Here is a 19,236-nt window from a genome sequence, read left to right on the forward strand (position 1 = left end):
GCAAACTGGGGGGAGCCTGAACATACAGATTGGCAAACTACAAAGTGCTACATAAATGTAAGGCTTGGGTTTCACATTGAAATCTGACTGCAAACACCATCTTTCTTAGGCTTCCTAGAGTCTTTGCAGTTGTATACATTATGATTCATCCTGGGTCTTTGATGCTACACTGAGAGTGTGTCATGGAGGTACCCTACCAGGCATAGTCTGGGTCTACAGGCTCATCGAAGAGAGGAGGGGTTGTCCCTGCAGCCCCAAAGAGGTGTCCCATCCAGATCCTAATCCACAGCAGGTGCCACAGGGCTGGACCTGATTTTGCTCAGATCCTCTGCTTCCGGAGCAGCCATGGTTCTGGGTCATTCCACAGCCCTCAGATCCTATGTCTACAGGAGTGGTGGGGAAAGAGGTCACCCCTTAAGCCCCCATGAAACTACCCAAAATCCATTTCTGAGATGCCCCAATTCCCAGGAATAAACTGGAAGTAATCCAGTTTTCCCAATATCCTTTGCACCAGAAAAATGGCAGGGTTATTCCTAAACTGAGTGGAATGGAAGGTCTCACCCACTCTGCCTGTCACTTCCTACTGCTTCCCACCCTACTTCCTCTCAGGGGCCACAGGGGATGCTGAGACTTCAAAGAGGCAGTCCCCTACTTCCTAACACGAGGTAATGCAGAGTGGAAGCATTTACAGAGGAGGAAACACTGACAAGCAGGAAAGCTTGGTCTAGAAGAGGGAATACAAGACTAAGCAGTTTGGTCTGAACCTCTGGGGAGATTCTGTGGGGTAAGTGCTTTCACAAAGCCAACATTTCTGGACTGATGACTTTGAAAAATAACTGAAAGATTCAATTCAGTAATCTCATGGACCCATTTTGCCTTCAAGTTTGAGCGCTCCTAAAGGACTTTACACTAACGGGTGAGTTATGTGTGTCTTACTGAGAAGCCAAAGCAAAGCACTGACATGTATTCACAAGGCCTGGCCAAAAGCTTCTCTAAAACACTTCAATTTAAAGACTATTTTGAAGTTTCTAAGTTGGTATCTCAAGCTGAGGGAAAAATTGTGGAAGAGAACTTTGCCCAACAATTATCTCTTCCATTAGTACTTCTTCCCTCAACATTTCCTTGACATCGTGAATCCTAAACAATGAACCTTCTAACAGCTGCTAACTGTAGAAATTGTCAATGATAACTCTCAGAGTAACGAGATGAAAGCACTGGCCTCTCAAAGCAGAAGTTTCGGGGTCCCATCTGAGGACCTACATGGTTCCTTCTCTCCAGCAGCAAAGCCAAGAGCAAATTCACTGGAAGCCAAGCCCCTGCTTCTGTGTAGCCTGTGTCCTTCCCCCAGCACATCCCCAGAACATCCCACTAGGAGCAGGGGCTCCTAAAGGTTGGCTAGGCATCCCCTCTGATTTTACAGAAAAACTTACAATACTCTGACTCGTTTCCTGTTGTTTTTCTTTCTTAATACTAAGGTTGTTTTTGTTTACAAAGTATGAACACTTCTGAGTAAAGCTTGGGGAAACCTTTAAGGACTCTTTCCATTTAGTCTGCAAATAAAATTCAGTGGGTTATTTCCATTTGAATGTCAAGCCACACATTGACTCTCTGAAACACGCCCATGTTGGGCTGACAGTTAGCTAGGGATAAGGGCAAAATGGGTTTTTGGTGGGTTGTGGTTATTCGTAAGATGAAAAATATCCCTGGTGATTAATAAGGGAAGATTTTCATATTCTCTAATAAAATGAGTTCTTTTTAACAGAAAACCCCAAAATTTCTATTAGACCTTAGACAAAAGACTACATTAGTTGTGTTTCATTTGGTTTAGGGTTTGTGGGCATAAATGGCATAAAGCTTAAAAAGTCTATTTACTAAAAGAAATAACCTAAGGTGAATGTCCTTTTCTGGTTAAGAGAGTGACAGAATTCTGAGCACTCTGGGTTGAGAAAGAAGGGCAGAGAGAGAGAGAGAGAGAGAAGCCAGAAAATGAATAATTATTAATACATGCCTCCACATTTATCCCACAAGATAGCCTGAGCATTCCTCATACATTATAGTGCAACATAATAATTCCAGTGATCAACAGTATTCCTATTTTCTCAAGCAAAAAAGTATATACTTGGAGAATATATATTGAGCAAAACATATAATTACTTTACCATCTTTTAAAACACTAGTAATTTGACCTTCTATAAATATACTTAAATAACAAACATATTATAGATAGCTATTCACATAGGACACAAGGTGACACAAACATACAAAAATAAAACAATCATATTTTAAGTCTTTTGTTGTTTTTGTTGGGTGTTTTTGGAGTAAAGATATCAAACTCATTCAGACACCAGAATTATTTTGTCCATCTTGATCTGGGGAGGCAGGATATATGTTGGCACTGTGTCTAGGCACCACTCTCCGAGACAAAACCAGCAAGCATTCCTTGGTGGACTTATTTCTATCTCCTGCAGTGGATTAGAAAAGCTAGGAGGAAGTGGAGGTCTCTACACACAATGAGATAGATTTCTTTAGTTGTTCTGTGAAAATGAAACTTTAATCAGATCCTCCCTGCCCCACCCCTGAGTCAAGTGTAGAAACATCAAACTGTACTTTGAGAGGGTGCTCAATAGAACATGCCTCCCCCTTGGGCTCTCCCACACACCAATCACCACGAAGTATTTCTCAGCTTGTAGAAAAGGCACCACTACTCCAGAGAGATTTGGGTTCCAAAAAACCACATTTGTCCCATTCCAGTTTCTGCTGTGAAACACATTCCTCCACTCCAAGAAATGATTTGAAGAATTAAACTACCGAAGCCGGGGGACTATGTACGTTCTTCTTTTTTGGAAAACAGAACATTTCTATGAATAATTATCCCTGGTAAAATGTGATCTTTGTTCTTTGAACACCGTGGTTCTCTTGAGAGCAAGGAACATACACTTCTCACTTCCCACTTAAAGCTTAGCATAACCGAGAGCTCCAAGCAGGAACACAAAGTTTGTTCAACTGGACTCCATCCCTCCAGTCTCGATGAAAGTACTCCAACTGGAACGAGGAGTCCTGCTGCCGTCAGAGTGGGTCCTCACCTCACTTGCTTCTTTAGAGAAGGAGCCAATGCTTGAGGACCTGGTTTCAGTTTTCCTTTGATGGAAAGCTCTTGCAACTTCTTGAAGAGTCACTTGGGGGTAAGATAGCAGGGGAGAGAATGCTGGCTTGTTCTCAAATAGAATTTTCAACACAGGCAGAGGAAGGTGGTTCCTCAAGTCCCTCGGAGGTGCCTTCATGGGCAGGCGTAGGGGCCCGCTGTTGCTGATAGATATCCTGGATCAGCAGTGTGTTCATCACCTTCCACTCCCTGTATTTCCTGGCTGTCAGCTTTGGATCATCCAGCAACTGGTTAATCATGGCCAGGTCATGTTCTTTACACTGCCCCATTAGGGGAAGAAAAAAAAAAAAAAAGTCAGAGGAGGGTGTGAGATATAGTCAGTATCTTAATTTCGATAAACCCTCTTTAGCCCTTTTACAAGTACACATATACATTCATCATAAAATTATCAAGGTTTTTTACACACTAATATTCTAATCCCTAACCAAGCCTAAGAGATATGGCAGGACAACCATTTGCATGTATGTGTCAAAAAGAAGTTAAGTGTCCTACGTGAAGGCTGCTGGAAGAACTAGATGTATAGACAGGATTTTCCATGTGGCTCTTCCCTGTCCAATCCTTATTCCACACCTCAGTAATATTTCTATCTCAGAGTGAGCCTTATTCCTTCTGAAACTTATAATCGTATTGTATCATCATTTCATTGACCTACCCAAACTTCACTAAGTAGAATTGGGACATAACACTATCCCTAAGACATCAGATAATATATTTTTATTTTTATTAAATTGTCCTCTTTTTTGGTAACTCACACACATGTATTTAATTAATATATACCGAATAAATATATAGGCTTTTTATTCAAAAAAAGACTACTAACCTTCCATCAAAACAGCATATGTTCCAATTATGCTAATAGAGCAAACAAATCTATTCACGTTATTTTACCCTGTGTCCTCCATAACCAATAACACACATTTCTGAAACGCCTGGCTCAGGTGAGGAGAATGTTTTGTAGTCAAATGGGTTAAAAATGAAGTATAACAGCTTCCACCTTCAAAAAAGATCATTTAATCCTGACAGTTTAATCTCAAATCTATTCTTGTTTCCTCCATCCCTTTGACCATAATCCTAACTTGGGGTACAAAGTGCAGTTCCTCACACTTGATGTGACCCTGCCTCCAATCTTCCCTTTAAATCCACCATTCTCTTGGCAGTGCAGGGCCTCCACCTCAAATCTGGGGTCCTCGTAATGGCTCCCCTTCGTGTCCAAGGTTCTGTGGCCTTGAGCTCACCTGTTGATCCTTCTCACTTCCTGCTCCAACAGTGGTGGTATGCATTCTGCCACATAATGCCACTTCACACTCCGTGATGCTGCACCACGTGGCCTTCCTTACCTTTCTTCTGGAGAACTCTACTTTCTAGAGTTGCTTTCACATGGAACACTTGCCAATCTTTCTTTACCAGAATTTACTATGCCTCATAAATCTATACTCACTTCAGACATCATGTTCTCCAGAAAATCTCTGAACTTCTAAATTGGACTGAGAAGCTTTTTTTATGCTCTTGTGTCTTCCAATACTTAGAACTTGCCATGTTATACTTCAATGCACATGGATCTGTCATACTCCCTATTCTAAAGCGCTTTAAGGAAGGTGACAGAAAGCATTTTATTCATCCCTGTATTCCTTGCACCTAACACAACACCGAGTTCCAGGGAGACATCCAGTACATGTTTAATATTGAGCCAATCTTTTGGTCTATCCCCAGGCCAGCATGTGTGTAGCTAAAAATTCACAATTAGATTCACTGGTGGCAGTTCAAATTCATGACCACCGCCATTAAGTGGCTTTTACTACTACTATCCAGTAGTCATATTTTCCCACTCCTTTTCTCTCCCAGTCTCCCAAATTACTATTTCAAAACTTTTCATCTCTACTCAAACCTCCTCCCCTATTCTCCTTTAGAGCAGATGACCTTACTATTTTTTTTTTTTTTTTGAGGAAATGGAAACAATCAGAACAACACTTCTCCCAAGTTCCCATTGCCTACTACCTACATCAAGACAGGTACATCTCAGTCTTCCTTACTATTCTTTTGGATGAAATCTCTGTGCTCCTAGCAAAGGCCAAGCTCTCCATTTGTGCATTATTACCCACTCTTGCATCCTCAAGAAATTCACTCCCACAGTTCTCCCTTCTTTCCTGTGACTCCTTAATTTCCCATCTTCACTTGATCATAATACATGCCGTCACCTCTCCCATCTTTGAAGCCCTCTTTCAACCCCACATCTCTGCTGGAGGGAATGCTCCACTCTTCTCTTTGTCTTCAATATTCCTCTCCCCACCACCGTGCCCATTCTATCTCAGAGACCCACTCCATCAGGATTCAACCAAAACTGCTCTTGTTGGGGTCATCAGTGACCCCCATGTTGCTAAATCCAATAACTATTTACCTTCAATTTATTTATCAACAACATCTAAAACTATTGACTGCTCCTTCTTGAACACTTTCATCATGCCATTTCTGTGACACATTTTCTTGATTTTTCTCATCCCAAAATGGCCACTTACTCTTACTCCCCATTGTTGATTCCTCATTCTGGCCCAATCTCTGAACATTGGAGAGCTCCAGAACCCAGACTTTAGCCTCTTCTTTCCTCTACGTATAACTGCGTTCTTGCTAATCCTATGTAATCTCAGGTTTCCCATTCTCCCTATATACTAAGGATCACAAATTTATCTGGCAAAGCTTGTCTCTCCTCTGAACTCCATACTGGTTTGTCTAAACTTCCTCTTCAGCAGCTCCCCCTGGACACATACCGGCATCTCAAATACAACATGTCCAAATCTGAGCTCCTATTAGGGTGCCTGTGTGGTTCCAGTCAGTGAAGTGACCGACTCTTGGTTTTGGCTCAGGGCATGATTTCAGGGTCGTGGGATTGAGCCCTGTGTGGGGCTCCCTGCTCAGTGCAGGGCCTGCTCCAGATTCTCTCTCCCTCTCTGTCTGCCCCACCTCCCACATGTGCAAGTATTCACTTTACCTCTCTTAAATAAACAAAAAAATAAAATCTTCAAAACTAAGCTCCTATTATTCTCTATAGGCCCCGCCCATCCCAAGTTCCAATACACACTGAAGCCTGTTTCTATCACGGTCTTTTGCAAAGCACCTAATGGCAACTCCACCTTTCCTGTAGCTCGGGCCAAATACTGCAGTCATCCTGCTCTCACTGCCAATCCACCAGCAAGTCCCAAGTTCTCCCTTCAAAATATGTCAAACTATGGCACCCTTCTGTTCCTAACCTTCCAAAGGCTTCCTATATCACTGGGTAGAAGCTAAAGTATTGGCAATGGCAATAAGGCACAGTATGTTATAATCCTTCATCACCCTTCTGACCCACCCTTCGGACCATCTCCCTATGCCCCATTCTCCTGCAACACTTCAGCCACGATCTCCTCGCTCTTCCTCAAGCCTAGTAGGCATATTCCCATCCCAAAACACTTGCATTTTTGTTCTTTCTGCCTGTAGCCTTCTGCCTTGGATTGCATCAAGACTTACTCCTTTTCCTTTCTCAGATTTTACTCCAATTCTACTTTTCAAAGAGCCTTTTCATGCCTATCCTAATTAAAAATCAATCCATCAGCATTCCTCATCCTCCTTTTCTCTATCAAATCTATCATCACTTAGCATCTATAAAATTCATTTTCTTCTAGTACCCAAATGTAAGCTTCTTAATGGCAGGCATTTTTGTCTGATATACTCACGGCTTTACTAAACAAAACTTTACTAAATATTTGTTGTAGAAAAATGAATATATGTTGGATTGCCTGGGTGGCTCCATCATTAGGTGTCTGCCTTTAGCTCAGGTCATGATCTCAGGGTCCTGAGATGGAACCCGCTCCCTGCTCAGAGAGGAGTCTGCTTCCCTCTCTCTCTCTGCCTGTAGCTTCCCCTACTTGTGCTCTCTCTGTGTCAGACAAATAAATAAAATATTTTAAAAATGAATGCATTAAATAAAATGTGAATGAATAATTGTCCATTTTTTGTATCATGAACCCTATTTAAAACCTTGAAGAAATCCCTTTTGTAAGCAAACAAAAAAAGGTTATATGTATGTGTGTGTTTTACGCACATATTATTTATTATATATTTTATATTTGTTTATATATTAATACATAGATAGATATTTATATCTATACATTTGTATATAGTTTTGGGATTCTAGAATTGGTAACATTTCTTCTACCCAAATAAAGGACTTGGTCTTAGATGATCACGAACACTGACATTAAAAAATGTATTATTTGTTCCTTACAATTATCTTTAACTTATGTTTTACTTAAGGCATTTTATTACATTTTCTTCTCTCTTTTTCTACTTTTTTAAATTTTTTTTTACTACACATATACAGTATCTGAGTGGTAAGATTTACAATTTTGAATCAAGAGAGCAAGAATGTGGTGATAGATGGAGGTTAAAATATATATTTGGATTTCAGGAAGGAAAGAAAAATTGTGTAGCGGGAAAGTAACCAAAGAGTGATAATAAGCAGGCTGACCAAGAGCAGGAAGCAGAGAGAAGGCAGGCTAAGTAAGTGGGTAACGAGAAAAGATTGCTTGTAGAAAATCAAGCAAGGCCAAGAGAATTTTCTTTCTTCCCTCTGAGTTCTCACATCTGCACTTCAAATTACCATCTTTTCCTCAAAAAATGAACTTTCATCCTTTAATACCACCATAGTGCTATTCATAGGAAGTTGTTTAAGGAGTTTGACTTTGTTCTTGGAAATTTCAACATCTGGGATGAATTGGTGATGGGGATAAAGAGGACATTTCTCATGATGAGCACTGAGGAATGTATGGAAGTGTTGAATCACTATATAATACACGTGAAACTAATATAACACCGTATGTTAACTATATTGGAATGAAAATTAAAAACTCAATAAAAATTATTAAAGGGGCACCTGAGTAGCTCAGTCAGTTAAGGATCTGCCTCCAACTTGGGTCATGATCTCAGGGTCCTGGGATCGAGCCCTGCTTCTCCCTCTTCTCCCCCATTACCCTTCTCCTGCCTTGGCTTTCTGCTCGCTCTGTCTCTCTCTCTCTCTCTGTCTCTCTTTCTCTCTCAAATAAATAAATCATTTTTAAAAAATTGTTAAAAATTACAATTTAGGGGCGCCTGGGTGGCTCAGTGGGTTAAAGCCTCTGCCTTCGGCTCAAGTCATGATCCCAGGGTCCTGGGATCGAACCCCGCATCAGGCTCCCTGCTCAGCAGGGAGCCTGCTTCCCCCTCTCTCTCTGCCTGCCTTTCTGCCTACTTGTGATCTCTGCCTGTCAAATAAATAAATAAAATCTTTTAAAAAAATTACAATTTATTCCACACAAAAAAAATTTTGACACCTGCTTCAGAGAGCGATCCTAACATTTTATTGAAAGAATTAAATAAGATATTTGCAGATAAACAAAATTTGAAGAACTAGTTTTCTTAAGGCAAAATGAATTAACCACCCCTCTAAATCTGATCAAAGGTTTTAAAAAAAGGTCTTTTCAACTTTGGGTTAACACTTCTCCTATGCCTCTCAGCCCTAAAGAATTCAAATTTCTTACCAGTTTGGCTCAAGTCTGTGTTAAGTTCTTTCACGGATGAAAGAAGTAACTGTAGACAAGACTAGAAAGGAAGGAAGTTAATGAAACGACAGCAGGCTCTATAATGCTAACCAGCAAAGCGTACCAGTCAGCACCATGGTGCATTGCCCCTGCCTCTCCCCTGCAGTACAGCAGGCTCACCAGACACTTTGAACTACATTTACAACATCCTCCTTGCCTTCTGGTAGGCAAGGCTGGGCAGGGCCTCCAGGAAATACCATGAGAGAGACAATGCTCTACTTTCCTTTTTCACTCCAAACAGTCAGTACACACATGACCTGACTTAAGATCTAAGCATTGAAAAATGGGTTCTACCACAGAAATTGGGGAAAGGAAGGTTCATTCCTCTTTTGACACAGACTAGAATAGGCCTGAGACCAAGTTTCAGTTGGATCCATTAATTCTTCATTTTATTATTTTTTAAAGGATTTTACCTATTAATTTGACAGAGAAAGAGAGAGAGGGTTATTTATTTGACAGAGAAAGAGAGAGAGGGTGAGAGAGCAAGCCCAGGCAGGGGGAGAAGCAGAGGAACTGAGCAATGAGCCCTATGCTGGGCTCGATCCCAGGACACCAGGACCATGACCTGAGCTGAAGGCAGACACTTAATCGACTGAGGCACCCGGGCAACCCTAATTATTCATTAAAAAAAAAAAAAAAAAAGACACGCTTAGCCAAAAGTCAATGGATGTTGAATTATCAGATATTCCTAAAGATCTGCATTTAGGGTATGACCAGATGGTTTGCTCAACTTCCTAGAATTTCCATAAAGAGACTTTGTTCCAGTGTAATCCCAGTGTAAGGGTTTTCTTTATTTATGAAATGTGCCTATCATGAATATAAACATTATTGCTAAAACAGTTTCATTATTTCTTCATGAAACTATGTTATCTGGCTCACACTATAGTTTTGAAGTATTTTTTAAAATAGACATTTATATCATAATGTAATATACATAGACAAAAATGCACATATAGAAATCTTTGTGCTTAATGAATTATGATGAGATGGATACATCTGTGTAACCCCTGTGAGGCTAGAGGGTACCCTACCCAGCACCTCAGAAGCTGTTCTGTGGCCCTACTCCTAGGAATATCTTCCCTCCTCTTTAAAGGCAATGACTACCCTGACTGTTCTGAATTTAAACGATAATTATGATCAAATTTGATTCAATTACAGGTAGTTAAAATAATTCTTATAGCCTTCTGACATGAAGAAACAAACAGGTACCAAATTATCTTTCTCCAGTGAATAGGTTGATTAGCTTTTTTTTTTTTTTAATCCAAGAAGGCCAATTTCTACATCAGTGTGTCTTCCTATCTCCTAATGAGGTTCATAGGACCACATAACATTGATTACGTTTCACCAGCCCCAACATTTCCCAACATGCTATGGTATATTACATTGAATGACCAAATGTATTTATCAACTACATACTTATCATGGGATATAATATATTTGGACTTGAAAGGAATGCAACTGATGTCTTTCATCATTAAGCATTGGAGAATTTCTCTGCATTTAGATTTTCTTTATATAATGAAAATACTCCTTTGCCTTTTCTCTTTCAGCCTCATTTTTTGCAGCCTTTTTGGGTGCTTAGCTATTCTACCAACTAACAGCAACATCTGACCAAGAATCACCCAGCCATTTCTTTGTAGCCTTGTCCTTTGATTGTTGGTATTTCTTCCTAGAAAGAAACTCAAATTCTTGATGCAAAAGGACATGTACAAATCAAATTAAACTGCAGAATCTATCAAGGCTATTCAGAATCTATAAATCTTCTGCCAATTTGAGACTATTTTACAAAGTATCCTGACCTCTTCCTCTTCATGCTATAGTCTACATGTGAAAGCAAGATGTTTTTGTTATGAAGAACCATTTTAGTTCAGGAGGCGCTGAAAATAACTTCAGTATGTTTTGTACCCTGTCCCCATTCCCACTGTGAAAACATCTGCTGGCCTATTACAATCTACCATACATTTTCCATTGACCATCTTTCATGGCATGTTCTGGCTCCAAAGCCTAAGGCTGAGAATCATGAAGTCTTGGCTCGATCTGAAATCTAGAGATTTTCTTCTGGATGTAGTAGGAGAAGAAAGGCACTCTTTAATGAATCAGGTGAAATTCCAAGATCTTATTTAATATTACTGTTTATTCTCACAAACTATTTTAAGCCCTCATTAACATTTATCATGGTAGGTAAAGGGTCTAGGAGCTTAGCATTTGAACTTTTAGACCAAAGTGAATGCAAAAATCAAGGCCTAATGTAGGTAGTGCAATGGGTGCTACTATGTGAATGTTCTAGTGCTTTAAGGATGCCCAAGGTCATCTGACCCTACAGAGGATTGTATTTGCTTTTACTGCCCTCCCCTCTACTCATACAAACACTCTGGTGAACATGATTCTCTCTACAGAACCAGCCTTGACCCATATCCACAGAGTTCATCCACAATCAGAATTTGTTTTTTTTTTTTTTTTTTACCTTCAATGTGCTATTCAAGGTTCGGATTTTGTGAAGTTTCTCATTTATGGATGGATTCTTACATCGCTTAACAAAGGACTTTCTCAACTCCTTTTTAGTTGAAGGTCGACGATCCCCAAGGGGAGAGAGACTGGCTTGTTCTAATGATTTGTAGAGTTTCTCCATCTCATCATCTTCAGACAACTTTGTTTCTTCTATTAAAATAAAAAAAAAAACAATAAACTCAGTTAAAATCAAGTTGAGAACATTAGATTCTATGATCCTAACACAAGGCCCTGCTGACACCTTGATCTCACACTTCTGACTTCCAGAGGTGTGAGACAATAAATTTTTGTTGTTGAAGCTACTCAGTTTATGGTACTTTGTTAGGACAGGGCCATGTTCCCTTTGAAGGCACAATGGAAGGATCTTTTCCAGGACTCTCTTCTATATTTTGGTAGTTCCTTAGCTTGTGGCAGCAAAACTAATCTTCATGGAGTGTTTTCCTTGTGCATATATCTCTGTGTTCAAACTCTTTTATAAAGATACAAGTTGAATTGGATTAGGAGCTCAGCCTCCTGACATCTCTTAACTAACTACATCTGCAACAACCTCAGTTATAATAAGGTAACATTCTAAGGTACTTCAGAACTAAGATTTCATGAGAATTTTGGAAGGACACAATTGAATCCATAATAGTCCACCATCTAGCTCCCTCCAAATTCATGTCCTTCTCACATGTAAAATGCATTCACCCCATCCCAACATCTCCAATAGTCTTAACCCACTACAACATCAATTCTAAATCCAAAATCTAATCCAAATATCGTCTAAATGTGGTATTGGTGAGACTCAGAGAATGATTCATCGTATGGCAAAATTCCTCTCCATCTGTGAATCTGTGAAACAAGTTAGCTGCTTCTAAAACATAGTGGTGAGACAAGCAAACCCTAGCAAACTAATACATAACCTAAAGCTTGAGAACCATTGTTCCTGATGAGTTTTTAATGTCCTTCTTAGAACTGCCCTTTGAAAGAAGGAATCTCCATCTGATCTTTGTGGCTTTGAGCAAATAATAATCATTCCTCATCCTGCCACATACTTCTACCCCCACTTCTTAACTACAAATTGCTAGCCTCAGCCCAAATGCTTCCAGTGAAGTGACACCACACAGGATCCAGAAGGGACCACATGACCGAGGCTAAGCTAATGGCAGTTCCACCATGCTGGCCACAGTCATTGATTCAGGGATGAGCATGTGTCTCAGGTCAGGCCAACTGGGGCCAGGAAGACTCAGTTCTGAGAATTTGTTTGAGGCTCCAGGGAACCAATCTCTCTTTTCTCCTAAACAGTGATGATATGAGCTAGAAGCTTCCAGGGAGCACCCCAAGAATCATAAGAATGGAGCCAATCAACAGGATACAGCTGAAACATGGATCTTGGTGATTCTATTGGAGTCCTTGCAGTTAATAGGAGCCAAAATGTTGCCTTTTGTTAAATTACTCTCAGTGTAGATCTCAGTCACATACAACTGAAAGGACCCCAAATAATATAGATTACCAAAGAAAAGTCTTCATCTCTCAATATCGCTTCAATATCCCACTAAGAACTTTCGTCCTTTATTCCTTCATTCCCTGAAAATAAATTTAAGAAAGATGCATAGCAAGATTTCTTTTCCACCATTACTTTTTAGTGTCTATGTGCTTCACAGAGAAGCTTGATAGAGAGCCATCTACAAAGTATGGCATGAAGAAGAACTGAAAAAAGGGACCTCTCCAAAGAAGAGGGTAAAGCATACAATATTAACAGAAGGTTTCAAAATCAAGCAAACTTGACTTTCTTTACAGTTTTTACGTAGAAGACTAGAAATCTTTAAGCGATAATTAAATTTTCCTCATCTATTGTCAGAAAGCTACCATAGGTGTTCCCAATGTTTTTTCATAAAATAGAGGGCAAAGATGTTGAACAAACTTTACAACTAACTTAAAATACTGGTCAGCAAACCTCTTTGCTCTCTACCAAAACAGACTCCAAAAAGGGGGAGATATTCAAAACTGCATTTGAATACAATTAGAACTTTTGGTTCACACTTAACACACATCAAAAGTGAGTCTTTCCACAAAAAGCACATGAAAAGATGCTTAACATCATTAGTCATTAGATAAATACAAATCAAAACCACAATGAGATACTACTTTGTACCCACTAGGCTAAAATTTTAAAGACAGACAATAATAAAAATAGACAGAGATATGGAGAAATTGGAACCCTTATACATTGCTTATAAGAATGTAAAATGAAGCTGTTAAAAATATCAGAAATTATCTTTCTCCCCAATACACATTCCTTTCCCTGACTTAAATGGGAACATTAATCATAAGAATATGGGTTTGTGTGGGGGTATGTGTGTGTGGTTATCTATTTGTATGTGGTGTCTCTGTGTGTAATGTATATGGTCTTTTTTGTAATGCATCATGTATATAATGCATGTGTGGTGTGTGTGTGTGTGTGTGTGGTATGGTGTATGCATGTGATATGCATGTGTGGTGTGTATGTGTGTATGTGGTGTGGTGTGTACATGTTGTGTGTGCATAGGATACACATGTGTGATGTGTGTGTGGTATGTATATGTGGTGTATGTGCGTGTGTGTAACTGTGTGTGTGTGTATGTATGTGTGTGTGTTGCATGTACAACTTGACTTTCCAGTCCCCCAAGAAATAGTGGAACTCTAAAATTAATACACAGATAAAGTGGACCTGTGGGATTACTGAAAGTTAATGCAGAATCCACCAAAAACATGACCAAATAATCTTCAAAAAACACTCTCTATTTGAATTCATTTAGAAACTGGAGATAATGGAAAGGAGCATGTATGCTTGGATAAGTTTAAAACTGTTGAGGAAATGGGGGAAACCTAAAAGGTAAACGTTCTTGTTGTGTTCTTTCCTCTAACTATCCACCCCTTCTCAGGGTAAACCTGAAACTGAAAGACTATACATAATTCTGACCTCTAATAATGGGATGCCAGAATTGCCCATAAACATAAGGACAATAAAATAATAAATGATGATATTGGGAGTCAAGAAAATATCCCTCTCGGCTTTTTTGTGTCATAATCTGAGAGACGTACAATATATTGTTAAATACTCAGAGGACATACCTCTGATCCAACCATGTCTATGATCCACCTAGGAGCTTTGTATTGTTTTTACTGCGCTAATGGCTGGTGCTTAGGCCTTCACAGGGCCATAAAATGAACATCCAATAATAATGGAAGAAGATGGTAAACAGAATTCAGAGGACAACAAAAGACCCAAAGGGTATAAGCACATAGCAGCATTCAACTTACACCCGACCCCAGAGCACAGGTGAGAGTCTTCCCAGTCCCTCCAGAGAGGGTAGTCCTGGTATGTTAACCACGTGCCTTTATGGAGCTTCTGCATAAAGCAATGTTTTAAAATCTCCCTTTTGTGTTTTTATGTAAATATTTTTCTACATTATAATATCCTATTAGGAAGCACTAGGTTATTTATCGTATTTTACCAGATTGTAGAAGGAGCAGGAAAAAGATTGCCAACAAAGACCGCTGGTCTGTCTCATGCTAGAAAGTGAAGCCAAGTCCATCACTTCCACCTCCCTGGTCTTCTGCAGCACAAGAAATGAATTCTGTCTGACAATCAAGTGTTTCCAGTGCATTTATGTGCAAGAGTCTATCTTAGTATTCTTGGGTGAAATAACAGGACTTCCATTCCCTCTACCGCATAAGGCACTTTCCAAGCTACCTCAACGAGCTGCCAAGCCTTTGCCAAGGAAGAGGAAAACTATTTTTATTTCATAAAGGAGAAAAAAATGGAGATTCTTGAAAAACAGTAAGGGATCTTTCCAAAATGTAAATCAGGGATGGAATTAGGAACAGAAGTTCAATTCCACACCGTGCAGGCTTATGCGTTTCTAGACCAGTCTTCTCAAACTTTAATAGGCGAATGACTACCCAGGGCTCCTGTTACAATGCAGAATCCCAGACTGGCCAAGTCTGGGATTACTCCGAGCTTCTAAACTATTAACAAGCTCCTAGGTGATACCGGAACTGCCAGCCCATGGACGGTGGTTTGCATAGCAAGGCTAGACTGTCCGATTTGTCATGCAATACCAGCTGCAACTCACTGGAAGAGAAAGGGACTGGAGTTAAAAAACACAGGGACTCATCCAGAAGGAAGCACCTACGTTCTCTGTGACCCTTTACACCTGTTAGGCTAGCTCAGAATGTCTCAGGAGTCCAACTAGCAAGCTTTCTCTAAACTTAGGTCAATGTAATATAGAGATTGACTCAAGAAAGAAACTATTTTTTTTTTAATAGGATCTTTCTTGGTGACCTTAGCAAAGAGGCAAAGCAACATTCTAAACTAATGGTTAGAAGTTCACTCCTTTCCAAGATTATGCCAGATGAATGTACTGCTCCCTTGCCATCCTCCCACATAACCCACCCTATTGTCTGCCTCTGACAGGGCAGGCATGCTCCCGTAGGCCCAGAATTTGGCTGTCGAGAACACTGTATGCAGATTATCTCTTTAAATGCAGTATTTTCAACTTTGCCTCCCCCACTATCTTATTTTTGGTGTTTCCTTGTGCTTTCTAGAATGTGGTTTTTATTTTCTATTTAGAACCTAAGTGCAGAAGGAAATTCACATACCATATTTCATATCAGAATTTGAAAGGAACCCTTTTTGAGACTGAAAAAGTCTACATGTTATCCCAAGGAAGACAAGGTTAGCTCCCAGCCTTGAAATACTTGGAAAGGTTTATGTAGAAAAGAGTATTCCCTGCTTTATGTCGGATGTTCAAAGCTTTTGATAAAGGAAAAGACCATGGAAGGCACTTATCACAATAGGATAACTACATAGCCATTTTGACATTATGTGTAGCCGTCAAAACTTTGCAAATATTATTTAATAGAAGACCTGATGCCAAGAGAGTCAAAAACTTTTACAGGCTTCTTCTAGTTAGTGATTCTGACAACTCTCCAACATGGCAAAAGACAGAATCATATTGACAGACAAGTTTGAATTATGTAGCTAAGATAAATCTGGATAAATCATTTTAACAGTAAGGATATTACTGATCAAGAACATTACCATGGTAGAATTTTGAGAGACTCTCTGGTTTTGCTGCTGGTGGAGATAATCATCAGGTATTGAGTTTTTAGTATGTAAAAGCTACCATATTGACTACTATACCAACATGACTTCACTATCTTTCTAACAATCCTGTGAAAAAAGTGTTATTAGCCCTGATAGAAGGAAGAGACTGTTGAAACGTTAAAAACTTTGACCAAACCCACAGAGAGAGACATAGGTAATGACTCAAAACCCACAGTCTTAAACACTATGCTGTACTATAAATATATCTGATGAACTGTCTTTTGAATAAAGCCCAACGAAGAAAGATTTCAGATCAGGCAACAGACAGCCATTGAGATGATAGCCACTTGGACCAGACAGACCTAGGCTCAGATCCATGCTCCCACTATTCTGTCTTCCAATGGAAAAATCCCCACCCAGAGCCTCTGTTTCTGAGGTGGCCAGGTTTTACACTGCAAACTCTGTTCTCACAGGGCCATAGGGCACCTGATCAGGAAATTCATAACCTGGTCAGCAACCTAGGAGTCAGGCTGGATAATCAGATTCTCTGCTTGGTGTTTGAACTGGGCACCTGGGGATAATCTAGTTCTAATCAGGAGTAGAAAATGAGTTGTGGTCATGGTAGACTGGGCTCTGTGTAAAACAAAGGCAGAAGAGCTTAGAAATGGAGAATAGAATGTTGGAAGAATACTAGTTAGGAAAGAGAGGGTCAAAACAAAACAAAACAAAAAGATGGCAGGTAAAATAAATTCTATTAGAAATCAGATTGTAAAGAACAACGCATCCAAGTATAAAGCCAGTACTTGTATTTGTACTCATTTAAGTCTGAGAGGAGAGTACTTTCACTTTGATTTCCCTCATTTTTTGGTATTAGATTTACCTTCTCCACCAGAGTCATATACCTTTCTTCTCCTGGGTATTTGACGTTTTTATTGAGTAAGCTGACTCAATACTCTTCTACCATATTATTGCTTTTTGATAAGAAGAAACCTAGTCTATTGGGCAATCTTAAATGTTGTTTATTATTATTATTATTGAATCTTATGGCAGTGATTTTTAGAAATAATCTTAGGTTGAGTCCGTGGTCCAAGTATCTGAGAAGTAGCTCTACATTCTTAAAACAAATACTCCATTTGTTTTTAAAATGTATTTGTCCCATCATAGGAGCACCTAGGATTAGGTGAAATATTTAATGTAGACATAAAATTTCCATATCTGCTCACATTCTAAGAAAACAAAAAAACATTGACAAATACGCAACGAAGGCATTTCCTTGTTTTTGTATTTTTAATATACTTGCAAGGTAGAGGATGAATGAGAGTTTAAAAGGGGGAAAATAGCTGGAAAATTGCCTAAATTCAAGGACCCAAATCCAATGTACTGTAGATAAACATGTCAACGTTGGTTCCATAAACTGCTGAGTCCACCTACCATGTGGGTCCATTATGGAGACAAAGGAGCACAAAATATAAAAATGGAAGACGCAGGGGGGAGGGAAGCGATGGAAGGAGCAGTGAGGCAAGAGAAAGGAAGAAGTTAACCTACTTTAATTTCACTAAGCAGAAAACAAAGGTTTGGAGCAGATAAATGCTCTTAACTTTTTCAGATGGCACTCTCTTTTCCTTACCTCCATGATTATCATCTGGTGTGATCTATAATTACTCATATAACATCCTTCTTTTTGCCTTATTGGAAACCCACAGTGTACATATTTAGAGTTATGTATTTAATTATGGTGTTAAATCCCTACTAGCAAACCTCTTCCCAGGAAATGATACCAGTCCCTAAGAGTTGCAATTATATTTAGTAACAGGAGAGACTGAATATGCTGGAAAACTTATAACTCATCCTTGACTCCTCTCTTCCGCTTGCTTGACTCCTCTCTTCCGCTTGCTTGACTCCTCTCTTCAGCTTGCACATTTGATCCATTCATTTACTCAGTTTATCCATCAGATACTCTTGGAACGTTCACCGTGTGCTAAGGCAGTGTATTTCAGAGACTTCTTTTTACATAGTGAAGTAATCACTTCCATAGTGAAGTAATCTTTTTAAAACATAAAGCACACCATAACAATCCCAAGCTTTCAAAATCATCCCATTGCACTTAGAACAAAACCCAAACACCTTACAGGACCCAGTATTTGCCACATAAGCCAGTTACTACCCACTTCTCCAATCCCTTCCTGTGCTTCCCCTACCACTCTATTCTAGCCACACTGGATTTCTTTTGGTTTCCTGAACTGCAAAACTTATGCTAGTGCTAGAGCCCTTGCATCTTATTTTCTCTCTGTATGGAGCACTTTGCCAGCTATTGTTTTCATATGTAAGCTGCTTTGTGCCATTTGGCTCTCAGATCACCTTTTCAGGAAGGTGCTGCCCAACCAGTCATTTAAATCAAGGTCCTTCCTCCAACTCCCCACTATTAAATATTCCTACCTTATTTCCTGTATAGAGCTTACTCACTACCAGAAATCATCCTGTTCTTATATTTACCTAATTGTCTCCCTACCCACCACAATAAACATATATTCCAAATTATAAATTCTATGCAAGAAGGCTGTTGTCTCCGTTATATTATCCACGCACATATCTCCAAATGCCAACTGTGTCAGGAAGATAGTAGATTCTCAATAAATATTTGTTAAACATTCATTATTTGATCAAAATATTCATTCCTGATCTCATTCTTATCCCCTCCACCTATCCTTCTACCAAATAAGCACAATGAACTAATTTTGGAATTGGATTATCAAAAACTCAATAAGTAAATTATACTTACTAAATTCCAGTTTATCTAGATAAGCCAGAAGTAAAAACATATATTATTTAGCTAGTTAAGAAAAAAAGAGGACACAAATTACTAATACCAGAAAAGAAAGAGAGGG

General features: G+C 39.3%; 1 protein-coding gene across 8 annotated transcripts in view; it reads right to left on the reverse strand.

Annotated features, from left to right (window-relative positions):
- Nucleotides 1–2,275: 2,275 nt before the first annotated feature.
- The window catches only part of IPCEF1 (interaction protein for cytohesin exchange factors 1), an 85,674-nt gene continuing 68,713 nt past the window's right edge, over nt 2,276–19,236 (reverse strand). For all 8 annotated transcript variants that reach the window (XM_032836397.1, XM_032836395.1, XM_032836401.1 and 5 more), the window contains 2 exons: nt 11,234–11,427; nt 2,276–3,423 (listed from right to left, as the gene is read on the reverse strand). In XM_032836397.1, coding sequence (XP_032692288.1) covers nt 3,217–3,423; nt 11,234–11,427 — 401 coding nt within the window. In that variant the 3' untranslated portion in view covers nt 2,276–3,216. The remainder of the gene's footprint in view (nt 3,424–11,233; nt 11,428–19,236) is intronic.

This window comes from Lontra canadensis, unplaced genomic scaffold (assembly GCF_010015895.1).
Source record: "Lontra canadensis isolate GAN:19392208 unplaced genomic scaffold, GSC_riverotter_1.0 scaffold92, whole genome shotgun sequence".
In the NCBI taxonomy this organism is placed as follows: domain Eukaryota; kingdom Metazoa; phylum Chordata; class Mammalia; order Carnivora; family Mustelidae; genus Lontra; species Lontra canadensis.